This window comes from Limanda limanda, chromosome 2 (genome assembly GCF_963576545.1).
Source record: "Limanda limanda chromosome 2, fLimLim1.1, whole genome shotgun sequence".
In the NCBI taxonomy this organism is placed as follows: domain Eukaryota; kingdom Metazoa; phylum Chordata; class Actinopteri; order Pleuronectiformes; family Pleuronectidae; genus Limanda; species Limanda limanda.
In genome coordinates this window covers 6,461,896-6,474,058 of record NC_083637.1, presented here as the reverse complement: position 1 = coordinate 6,474,058, position 12,163 = coordinate 6,461,896, and the positions used below count along the sequence as shown (strand labels likewise).

General features: G+C 43.1%; 1 protein-coding gene and 1 non-coding gene across 2 annotated transcripts in view; both read right to left on the bottom strand.

Moving 5' to 3' along the window:
• LOC133015790 (protein sidekick-1-like) overlaps positions 1-12,163 on the bottom strand; it is a 159,287-nt gene that overhangs the window by 38,376 nt on the left and 108,748 nt on the right. Inside the window, exons 23-28 of the mRNA XM_061083067.1 lie at positions 11,345-11,466; positions 10,369-10,481; positions 7,917-8,067; positions 4,614-4,854; positions 4,276-4,391; positions 1-142 (exon numbers count right to left, since the gene is read on the bottom strand). The exon at positions 1-142 is cut by the window's left edge and continues 45 nt beyond it. Of these exons, the coding sequence (XP_060939050.1) occupies positions 1-142; positions 4,276-4,391; positions 4,614-4,854; positions 7,917-8,067; positions 10,369-10,481; positions 11,345-11,466 (885 nt within the window). The remainder of the gene's footprint in view (positions 143-4,275; positions 4,392-4,613; positions 4,855-7,916; positions 8,068-10,368; positions 10,482-11,344; positions 11,467-12,163) is intronic.
• trnal-aag (transfer RNA leucine (anticodon AAG)) lies at positions 830-911 on the bottom strand. The gene has a single exon. It is a non-coding gene; the product is annotated as a tRNA-Leu (tRNA).

Sequence of the window (12,163 nt, the reverse complement as noted above, 5' to 3'; positions counted from 1 at the left end):
CACCCAGCTGCGTGTAGGCCAGAACCTGCAGCTCGTAGATCGTGTAGCGCTGGAGGAGCCGGAGGAGCAGAGACACGTTGCCTTCTCCTTCTGTCACCTGGACACTGGGAGGAAGGTCCGAGTCCTTCTCACTGAAAAGCACCTGGACACAGACACACACACAGCAACAGGTTACACACAAATCCACGTACACAATCACAGATAGAGATAAAACAAGGATTACATTTGTGATATTCTATACTGTTGTTATTGCCAACAACTCCCATCAAGGACAGAACCAGTAGTGAGTTACTCTCTCAGTAATTTGAGTTTCTTACTCGTCCCTGAGTCTGTTTGTTTCCAACTGAGACATAAATCTTTAAAGCTGCTCTAACACTAACAATGGCTCCTTGGACGCTGGGGGAGGGGTCACTTGTTGGGATGAACCCACACACAATTATCTCCACAGTTGTGTTCAGCTTTGTTTCATTTCTCAGCCCTTTGTTTTTGCTTCATGATCCCACTGTTTCAGTTCAGTCTGGATACGTTCAGGGTGGTTTTTGGCCTGTGAAGACCAGAGAGGTCAAAGTTCTGAGAGTTATTGCATCTCATTTGGCTGACGCTTTTGTCCAAAGCGGCTAACAATAAGTACACCCAGCACTTTTATGAGGGGGCATTTTTGGGGTTCAGTATCTAGCCAAGGACACTTTGGCATGCAGGTGGGGATTGAACCGGCAACCTTCTTGCTGGACAACAACCACTCTATCATTTTTTTAAGTCCCATTGTTTTATTACAATCCACATTATTGTAATCAACACGTACTGTTGTCTCATAAACATCACAAAATACTGGCAGCGGTGGGATTTGAACCCACGCCTCCGAAGAGACTGGAGCCTTAATCCAGCGCCTTAGACCGCTCGGCCACGCTACCTTCGATGATCTGATCATCAAACAGTTCAGAGAAGAGCTCATCCACCGTTTACTACTTCCTCAAAGTTGGAGAAAGCTGTATTGCAACTTTTCAGTCCATTATTTTCATTCATATCCTTGTAACATTCCTGTATTTCGTTGACCTTCGGAGTTTATAATGTGGCTTTAAGACAGGTAGGATCCAACAGGTGGGTGACTTTGGTGAAAGGAGAGCCAGTAATGGACTCATATTCCCAGCATAGGCAGGTACATGAGTATAAATGAATGTTGCTGGATGTGTAAAATACTATTTCAGTCAGTTCCCTCACATTTGAAGTGTTTATTAGCAGAACATAGTTAGAGTTCGGCCTCTAAGCTGTGACCTCCTCCCTCCCAGAGACATGATTATGTTGAGATATTGGGAAGTGAGGAGCAAATATCATTAAATCAAACTAAATCGAACAGGCACAGCAATACTGACCCAGGGCAGCGGAGGCACTGACGAGCAAAGGGAGAGATGGGAAATATTTGCAGCTCAAATAGACTATCACACTGGGGGGGTGCGAGTGATGGAGGACTGAGCAGAGAGGTCACATGACTCGATGAAGCGTCGCTCCATTTCTCTACTTTACCGATTTTTATAAGGTGATGTTTCTTCAGTGCTCCTGCCCTCAAACCCAGAATCAGTTATTATAGATGTTAAACTGGTGTTTAACAGGTGGTAGATGTTAAAAACAACAACAACTTCTCAATCATTAATAAAAGGTGTATTTGTTGAAATGTATTTATAGCATTGGAAGGTGTGGAAGTGATTCAATACAGCTGGAGCTGGAGTCACACACACCAGCCTCACAGGGTTCCACAGTGTGAAGGAACGTGTCAGACAGTGAGACGCTGTGGCTCACAGGATGGTGGGCACAGAGGAGTCGCTGACATCAGATTTGGCAAGAGAAGACTTCGTTTTTTGTTCTTTTCATACCGAATATTACCACATTTCAACTGAAACATCCATTAAAAGAAAATCTCCAGTGCCCACGAATTTAAAAAATACAAATCAGCACACACCGTGCTTCCACCGGCACCGGGGTTTCAATTCGAACGCGTGTCAAGAACTGTTCTTTTTCCTGTTTCGTTCTTTCTCTGTCTGTTTTTTAATGTTCAAGAACTCGCTGCCCCTCTCTAAATCATGCTGAAGGAAGAATGTCAACTCTTAAGTGTCTGAGAAGAGAAATGGTTCGTGTGGCAGGAGGCTGGAGAGCGACATGTCGGAGGAGGGAAGGTGCTGAGGAGCCGCTGCTGGACACAGACACTTCTCCTCTATTAGCATGGCTGGCATGTTGCTGGGCTGTGAGGCTCAGGAAGGCAGGAGGAGACACACAAAGGGGAGGGGGGTGATGTGCTTTGGGGATTGGTGCATCATATGACCTGAATTTTTGCATTTTTAAAATACAGGATTGCCGCTGGTTCTTAATCACACGGCCAAAACCTGTTTTCCTCTGTGTATGAGTTTATCTAGAACAAGGTTTTTCAACTGGTTTTGTCCCAGGGACCACCATGCTGACTAGAGAGTAATCCGCGCCCCACTGGTGTGCCTACGTGTGTGTGTGTGTGTGTGTGTGTGTGTGTGTGTGTGTGTGTGTGTGTGTGTGTGTGTGTGTGTGTGTGTGTGTGTGTGTGTGTGTGTGTGTGTGTGTGTGTGTGTGTGCATGTGGATAGAAGGAAGTTTTAACATTTGGTTTTCCATGTTGGTTTTATTTAAAAACCTCAAACAAATCTAAAAAAATCTGTGAAAAAACAACAAAACGGTTGATTTTCAGTGCTTAAGAATTGAAAACAAAATTAAAATGCAGTTTGTAGTTGTACTGCATCTCAGAACCATATGTACATCAATATATAACGTTCATGACTTAAATGTACAGACATGTAGCTGACATGTTGAGAGAACGTTAAAGTAACGGTGATCAATATCAATCAACGTAAACTGTGGCTACAACTGAAGAGGGAAGATGACAAAGTAATGCAGAATATGTCACAAATGATAATCATACAATATCACACAAACATGTGAGGCCTACTTAAGTTAAACCTCATGATCACCAGCACCTTTATATTATTTTAGACATATTTTTCTTATTTTAGATATTTTTCACGATATTCAAGAGTAATCTGGAAATGTGTTGAAATATCAAAGCGAAATTTGCGGATCCCCTGTTGAAAACCACTGATCTAGAAGACAACCAAATTGAGGATAAGCCCCTCCCCCTCCTCTTTTAAGCTTTGTTCTGCTGTGTTTTGTTTAAGTGGCGATTAAGAACCCTACTCGATGGCACTTTTATGTTCGGGAAACATATTTTGCATGAGGTTTCTCTTTATTAAATCGCCCGTTCTAAAGATTTTGAAGGGAGCTACATTGGAGCCACTGAACGGGAAAAGCAATATTACACAATCACAGACAACGGGCACTTGTCTTCTCTTTATTTTAAAATCAAACATAATGATAAATCCCTGGAGAGGCTGTGTGGGCGCTGGCAGAAAGCAAGTGGAACCTCCCTGGCTGCAGGAGAAGGGGTGTGACTGCTGGTAAGTGGTGCACTCAGGCAAGAAACGAGTGCACCTTTCACTTCACCATGTATTTAATCCATCTTTTTATTTTCTTCTTTTTTTAGAAGCCTGCACATCAGGGAATGTCATTTCATCACCGACGGCGGTTTCAGCAAAACTCAATCCTCCAAGTTGGAAATGAAAGAAAAGGACGAGCTGTGATTTGGCAAACGTGGAAACATGTGTCGGCTTAAGTGGCTCGTGTGAGTCCGGACTTAACTACTGATGCAGAAGTGTATTCAGCTCATGTGTGTGTGTGTGTGTGCACGTGAGCTCGACACACCTCCGGCTCCGGACTCAACTTTCTGCTCGTGTTCCAGGATTCTAAAAACAAAACGCCCTCAGGAACCAGCAGCTTTATGGATTATTCTCTTTTTTATTCAGACACACGTGTAAATCCAGCCATTGTTTCTCCTGCGACATGATACAAGCTGTTTTATGAAAGAGTTTTAAACATGAAAGCCTCGGCTCATCTGAATGACCCCCACACACACACACACACACACAACCCCCCAACCTCCTTTACCCCCCGGTTGCTTATGAAGGAAGAAACATAAAACTGCAGCAGTTACAGGATGTTACATCATATTTGTGCTAAATCAGACATTTGTGTGTCCGTGTCAGTGTGCGTCTGTGTGAGTGTGTGTGTGATGGAGTTGGGGGAAGTGGTAATGGACTGAGGGAGGAGAGTGAAAATGTGAGGATGGAATGGGGCGGTTTGTGTGTGTGTGTGAGTGTTTGTGTGTGTGTGTGTGTGTGTGTGTGTGTTGAAGAGTTTTAAACACCTTATATCCAAGTATGACTCCGTTCCTCTGAGCCCGGGGGAGAGGCGACCACTTGAGCAGGATCTGGGTGGAACTCACTGCCTCAGCAGTAACATTCATCGGAGTTCCAGACGGAACTAGAGAACACACACAGAGAAAGAGAGAGAAAGAGAGAGAAAGAGAGAGAAAGAGAGAGAAAGCTCATTGCTACTTGCTCTTTAAACCAATCTTTGATTTTATCTAAATCATCTCCATCTTCTCCTCCCTCTCTCCATCAATCGTTCCCTCAGTGGAACAGAGGGAGTGTGCAGAGATATGAGGCGGATCTATTGGACTCAAACAGGAGTGAGCGTTCGTACCGGATTCTGCCGTCTTTGCAGCGATGGTGTTACTGCAGGGTCCGGGTCCGATGGAATTGTGGGCCTGGACCTGGACCTGGTACTGGGTCCAGGGCTTCAGACCCTCTATAGTGGCCTCAGCAGTTTCCCCTGCTCCCTCTGCATCGTCCGTTCTGTCCCCCCCCTGCCCGTCCGTCCTCCACACTCGCAGCCGGTAGCCCACGGTCTCCGGGCTGCTGTTGTACTCAGACTCAGGAAGAGGCTGCAGAGCAAAAAGCAGGCGGGAGAAACAAAGAGCAGATCAGAATAAAGAGCATCCTCTTGTTTTACTTGTACAGTTAGGTCCATAAATATTTGGACATTGACACAATCTTCATCATTTTGGCTCTGTACACCGCCACAATGGATTTGAAATGAAACAATCAAGACGTGCGTTAAGTGCAGACTTTCAGCTTTAATTTGAGGGTATTTACATCCAAATCAGGTGAACGGTGTAGGAATAAAACACATTTTATATGTGGCACCCACCTTTTTAAGGGACCAAAAGTAATTGGACAAACTAACATAATCATAAATGTAATTGTCACTTTTAATACTTGGTTGCAAATCCTTTGCAGTCAATGACCGCCTAAAGTCTGGAACCCATAGACATCACCAGACGCTGGGTTTCGTCCCTGGTGATGCTCTGACAGGCCTCTACTGCAACTGTCTTCAGTTCCTGCTTGTTCTTGGAACATTTTCCCTTCAGTTTTGTCTTTAGCAAGTGAAATGCATGCTCAATTGGATTCAGGTCAGGTGATGACTTGGCCATTGCAGAACATTCCACTTCTCTGCTGAAAAAAACTCTTTGTTTGCTTTCGCAGTATGCTTCGGGTCATTGTCCATCTGCACTGTTCATCCTACTGCTTTTGTCAGCAGTCACATCATCAATAAACACAAGAGAACCAGTTCCATTGGCAGCCATACATGCTCACGCCATAACACTACCTCCACCATGCTTCACTGATGAGGTGGTATGCTTTGGATCATGAGCAGTTCCTTCCCTTCGCCATACTCTTCTCTTCCCTTCATTCTGGTACAAGTGGATCTTTGTCTCATCTGTCCATAGGATGTTGTTTCAGAACTGTACAGGCTCTTTTAGATCTTTTTTGGCAAACTCTAATCTGGTCTTCCTGTTTTTGAGGCTCACCAATGGTTTACATTTTGTGGTGAACCCTCTGTATTTACTCTGGTGAAGTCTTCCTATGATTGTTGACTTTGACACAGATGCGCCTACCTCCTGGAGAGTGTTCTTGATCTGGCCAACTGTTGTGAAGGGGTTTTTCTTCACCAGGGAAATAATTCATCTGTCATCCACCACAGTTGTTTTCCGAGGTCTTCCGGGTCTTTTGGTGTTGCTTAGCTCACCAGTGAGTTCTTTCTTTTTAAGAAAGAAACAGTTGATTTGGCCACACCTAATGTTTTTGCTATCTCTCTGATAGGTTTGTTTTGATTTTTTAGCCTAATGATGGCTTGCTTCACTGATAGTGACAGCTCCTTGGACTTCATATTGAGAGTTGACAGCAACAGATTCCAAACACAAATACAAAACTTGAAATGAACTGTAGACCTTTTATCTGCTCCTTGTCAATGAAATAACAAGGGAATAGCACACACCTGGCCATGGAAAAGCTGAGCAGCCAATTAAATATATTATAAATTAAATAAATACCCTCAAATTAAAGCTGAAAGTCTGCACTTAAAGCACATATTGATTGTTTCATTCAAAATCCATTGTGGTGGTGTACAGAGCCAAAATGATGAAAATTGTGTCAATGTCCAAATATTTATGGACCTAACTGTATAAAACACCAAATCACAGCTTACATTACCTCAAGGTTCTGTACATACTGAGGCGAGGACCTTGTGATATTATAGACATGTGGTCAAATGAGATAATAACTTCTCAAACAACTTCAGACTTCTGCAAATGAATCAAAAAAGACCCAGAATATTGTTATTTATCTGACGTGCATCCAAAAAACCTTCTCCTGCTCTGACATCCTATCTCCTGCTCCTCCTCTCGCCAGCTTCTCCTCCGTCCTCTTCCTCCGCTGTCATCCTCTTTAACGTGCTTCCCCTCTCATTTCCTGTCACCTCTCCGCCCTCCCCCCCGCCTGTCACCTCATCATCAGCCTGTGACCCACCGTGTCATTATGCATTACAGCCCCAGTCTCCTGGATTCAGCTCCTCACCATCGTTTCAACAGTTTAGTTTCACTCTCAGTGTGTAAACCCTCAGGATCAGATCTGAACCAACAGTGGACATGTGGCTCGGTGCCGAGCAGCAGATAAAGGTCCAGAGACATCCAGTCATTTTAAACACCCCCCCGGTGATTTAGCCCGGCTTAGCATTTAGGAGCCATAATACAGAATGTCACATTAGCTTTATTACCCTTAATATGCAGCTTAGAATAATAGCCTTAGCTGGAACCATTGTGATGGTTCCACTACAGCGGAGCAGCTAGCTGGGCGCTAACATGCAGGTGGAATCCCATTAGCATGCTGCATAGGTAGCGCCTCAGTGTCTGTGTCTGATTTGACAGGCTCTTTTTCTCATTCCAGCTCTTAAATGGAAAATACTCTGCCCTCCATTTATGTTATAATAGAAGATGGGGAAGGGAGGGGAGGGGGAGAGGGGGATGGAACAAGAGCAGAAAAGAAAAGACAGTGAAGGGAAAATTATATTTCAGTTTGTGCTGCGAGCAGTCCGCAGGGTGAAGGGGGAATGTGACAGATTAGTTTTAGCACTGATAACCAGGAGAGACACTGATTATAGGCTGTCATCCACTCGAGCTGTTCGGTCCTGCTGCTGGAGAGCACACGTGCACACACACACACACACACAAGAACACACACACACACACACGCACACACACACACACACACACACACGAACACACACACACGAACACACACACAGATGCAGAGCGAAGGAACACAAAAGAAAATCCCCTTCAGTCAAATTAGCAGTGTTTGAAGAAGTGTAACGGGGCGAGAAGCAAGGTTTTACAGTTTTGTGTAGAGTGAAGAGTGTGTGTCTGTGTGTGTGTGTGTGTGCTTGTGTGAGTGTGTGTGTGTGTGTGTGTGTGTGTGTGTGTGTGTGCGTGTGTGTGTGAGTGTCTGTGTACCATCCAGCTGATACGCAGGCTGGACTGTGTAGCAGACAGCAGGGTGAGGTTAGACGGTTGTGTGTCTGTGTGTGTGTGTGTGTGTGTGTGTGTGTGTGTGTGTGTGTGTGTGTGTGTGTGTGTGTGTGTGTGTGTGTGTGTGAGTGTGTGTGTACCATCCAGCTGAAGCGCAGGCTGGACTGTGTAGCAGACAGCAGGGTGAGGTTCGACGGGTGCGTGTCAGGTGCCGCCTGCAGGGTCTGAATCAGCCTGGAGGGGGCGCTCATGGGACTGGCTCCGACAATGTTCACCTGACGCAGCCTGAACCTGGAGAGGAAACAGAAACAAGTTCAAGTTGAGTTTATTTGTCATGAGAAGAACCAGCAACTGGAAACTGTAGTATAATGTCCACTGTGGGAAGATAACCACTCTGATGATGTCACAGCGATCCAGTCCAAAGCGGAGGTGAAGAGTTTAAAAGTCACCGCTTCATCAGACAATGATGATAAATTAGATTAGATTAGATTCAACTTTATTGTTCTTGCACAAGACTTATACAACGAAATGCAGTTTAGCATCTAACCAGAAGTGCAAAAAAGTAGTAAAAGTGCAGAGTATTGTGCATATTAAAGTGAAAATGTAAATAAATAACATGTGTACAGTAAGAAATATATGTGGAATATTACAGTATTAAGAGGTATTGTATGATATAAGAACGATGAATACACTATGAGCAGGATGAATATCTACATATATATAAATATGAATACACTATAGGCGGGATAATACACTAGTAAAAAATGTTACGATAATAAGATAAATTAGCAGATAAATTACATTTTCATGGATAGAACAGATAAAATCTAAGTTATTTTCATTGTTTTATGACAAATAATCACACTGTGACCAAAACATAAGAAGTTATTTCAAAACAAAATTGCCCCTAAAGTTGGACATTGGGGTAAAGCTTTCAATTGACCAATGAATGACTAATATTTCCAAGTACTTGTACTACTACCACAGTACAAGTACTACAACGAAATGCAGTTTAGCATCTTACCAGAAGTGCCAAAAAGTAGTAAAAGTGCAGAGTATTGTGTATATTTAAAGTGAATATGTAAATAAATAAGATCTGTACAGTAATAAATATATATGGAATATTACAGAATTAAGAGGTATTGTATGATATAAGAACGATGAATACACTATGAGCAAGATAAATATCTACATATATATAAATATGAATACACTATAGGCGGGATAATACAGTAGTAAAAAATGTTACGATAATAAGATAAATTAGCAGGTAAATTACATTTTCATGGATAGAACAGATAAAATCTAAGTTATTTGATTGATTTATGACAAATAATCACACTGTGACCAAAACATTAGAAGTTATTTTAAAACAAAATTGCCCCTAAAGTTGGACATTGGGGTAAAGCTTTCAATTGACCAATGAATGATTAATATTTCCAGCTGATTGCAGAGTGTTGCTGTAGAAGCAAGTAATGAATGATGCAGACTGAGGAATATCCTGATTATAAAAGTACAGTAGAGTTACACAACACACTGGAATAGAGGCAATTGAAATATAACACAGGTCAACAAGACAACCACACGTCACACTGATAGTGAAGAAAGACTATTTTTGAGTATTTTATTTCTAGTAAGATCCTCTGTGTTATTTATTACAGAACATCTTTCAGGTGAAACTCTCCTCAAGGGGATTTCTGAAAAAGCCACAGATGTATCGTCGAATTGAATTAATCCGAATATCAGTCAGAAAAAAAAAAGATCCAGAACCTGACGACAGACACAGACGTTCACCCACGAGGGAGCGATTGTGTCTTTTTGTTGGATCTAAATGCCTCCGTGCGTCAGTGTGGGTGTGAGTGACAAATACGTGCAGCGGGCGAGCGAGAGACTTCATCTGTGACTCGTGGTCCCAGCGTTGGGAGAGAGAGAGAGAGAGAGAGAGAGAGCCGGGCGTAAAGAGGAAGTTAAAGCGAGGGATAAGGAACACAGACAAGTGGCTCACTTCATCTAATGTCCCAGTGGTGTCGCCTGTGACAACATAATCCCTGTGAGCGCACAAAGTGTACACACACACACACACACACACACACACACAGACACACACACATGTCGCAATCCCCTTTCAGATGAAGACGGAGATACATAGAGCAAGAGATAGACATATAGATAGAGAGGGGGGGGGGGATAGATCACATTTACAAACTGCCGGCTCCCCATGGCCCTTGAGCAGGGATTACAGACACTCCTCTCTCTTCCTCCTCCTCCTCCTCCTCTGCTGTCCTTCCTGCTCTCTCATCGCCTTTCCTCTCTCCTCCTTCCCTCCTTCCTTTTAGCTATTTAAGATAGTGGGGGGGGGGGGGGGGTAATAAGGATCTGCATGCAGCAGCAGTGAAGGTGCTGACAAACAGAAAAAAGTCTCAGATGGAACTGTCTCTCTGTGTGATTTATCTAACTTCACCTGAGTTGAGCAATGCTGCAGATTCTACCGTGTGTGTGTGTGTGTGTGTGTATGTGTGTGTGTGTGTGTGTGTGTGTTGTATCACTGGGTTGTGTTCTCTTGCAGGTGACCCGTGTGTGTTTGCCGCTCACCTGTACTGAGTGAACGGAGCGAGGTTGGGGATCTCCAGCGTGTCTGCATCTGGCCGGTTGTCCTCCTGGTGGACGACTCCCCACTCGTCTCCTCCTCCGTCCTCCTTCACTACCTGGAAGAGAGAGATGAGACACTGAGGTCACACACGTCCGCCCAGAGACATCCAATCAAAAAGGTGGAAAGTTCGTCTGCTTCCTGAATGTGTCTCCTGTGATAACTTGTGATTGGATCCTACTTCCCAACCTCTATAGGCAAATTATGACATACATCATTTGTTTGTTTTGTTTGTTTGTGAAGTTTAAAATATGTTGTTACACAGTTTACAGATGTGTCAGATTTCACTGTTTGTGTGTATCGGTGTGTGTGTCCCTGTGTGTTGGCATGGAAGAGAGATAGAGAGAAAGAGAGTGAACGGAGTAAAGAGGGACTGAATGAATCAATGCTGTGTGTTTGAATTTTGTTATTAAAGATTTTACTCATCAGAAAAACAATATAGCACATGCGTCTGGTTCTGATCAAAAAGGTGGAAAGTTTATCTGCTTCGTGAATGTGTTGCCCAAGATCACTTGTGATTGGATCCTACTTCCTAACCTCTATATGCAAATAGTCACGTACATCATTTGTTTGTTTTGTTTGTTTGTGAAGATTAAAATATGTTGTTAGACCGATTTCCCTGTTTGTGTGTTATTGTGTGTGTCTCTTTGTGTGTTGGCATGAGAGAGATAGACAGAAAGAGAGTGAGCAGTGTAAGGAAGTACTGAATGTATCACTGCAGTGTGTTTGTATTTTGTTATTAAAGATTTTACTCATAAAACAATATGAGAAGTAGTAGAAAAACAATATAGCCCATGAGTCCGGTTCTGAGTGATCGGGTCTCAGGTCTCATTCGGCTCTGCTAAGATCTGATCTTAGCTCTGACCACTTGCGATCAGATCTCTCCGGAGCCGGATGTTAATCGGGCTCCTACACACGCACCTGTCCTTCTACGATCCATCGGGATATCGCCGTCTTCCCGTCGGAACCCGGGCGGAACCTCAGAGTCGCCGTGCGAGGGCTGATGTTGGAGATCACTAAGTTGGACGGAGCTCCAGGAAGTTCTGCAGATAGAAAACAGAGAGAATACTTCCTCACTCAAAGCCACAACAGGAACAAAAAGAAAGAAAATCCCTTGAGAGTTTTGCCAGTGCAGCCGATACAGCGGCAGGTCACCATCATACCTTTCTACGGGTGTATAAAATATTTACAGTCCTAAATCTGTGGGATTGTTGCTCCCACAATAATGTTATTTATGAAAAGAAAAATAGTCTGCACTGCATTATTGATGTTTCAATAGTAGGTTACACTTTCTTTGAAATAAGAACCACCTCTGGTTGCTTGAGCTGAACCAGGTGAAATATGAATTTATATAAAGACAAATGGTTTTTTTATACACATCTGTGAATTATTTTGAATAAATGGATCAAAAAACTTTACTTTTACTGTGGAGATTTTCCCATGAATGGATAAATATGATTAAATTGCCCGAATCTGACTAACAAGGTCACAACTGGTACACGGTTTATACTTGACTTACAATAACAATAATAACAGAGAAGAGAAAAGGAGGAAATGCAGGTCACCAATAATGAATTCAGAACAAAACAGATTTAAGTCGGGGTGAGCTAATCCAATCCTTTTCCTTTTGTCCATGCTTGGTTATTATAAAGGAGAAATAAAAGATTGGTCACAGAAAAAAAAGATGTTAATTTCAGTAAAGCTCTGGCTCCTATGCTACAGCTCTCTCTCTCTCTCTCT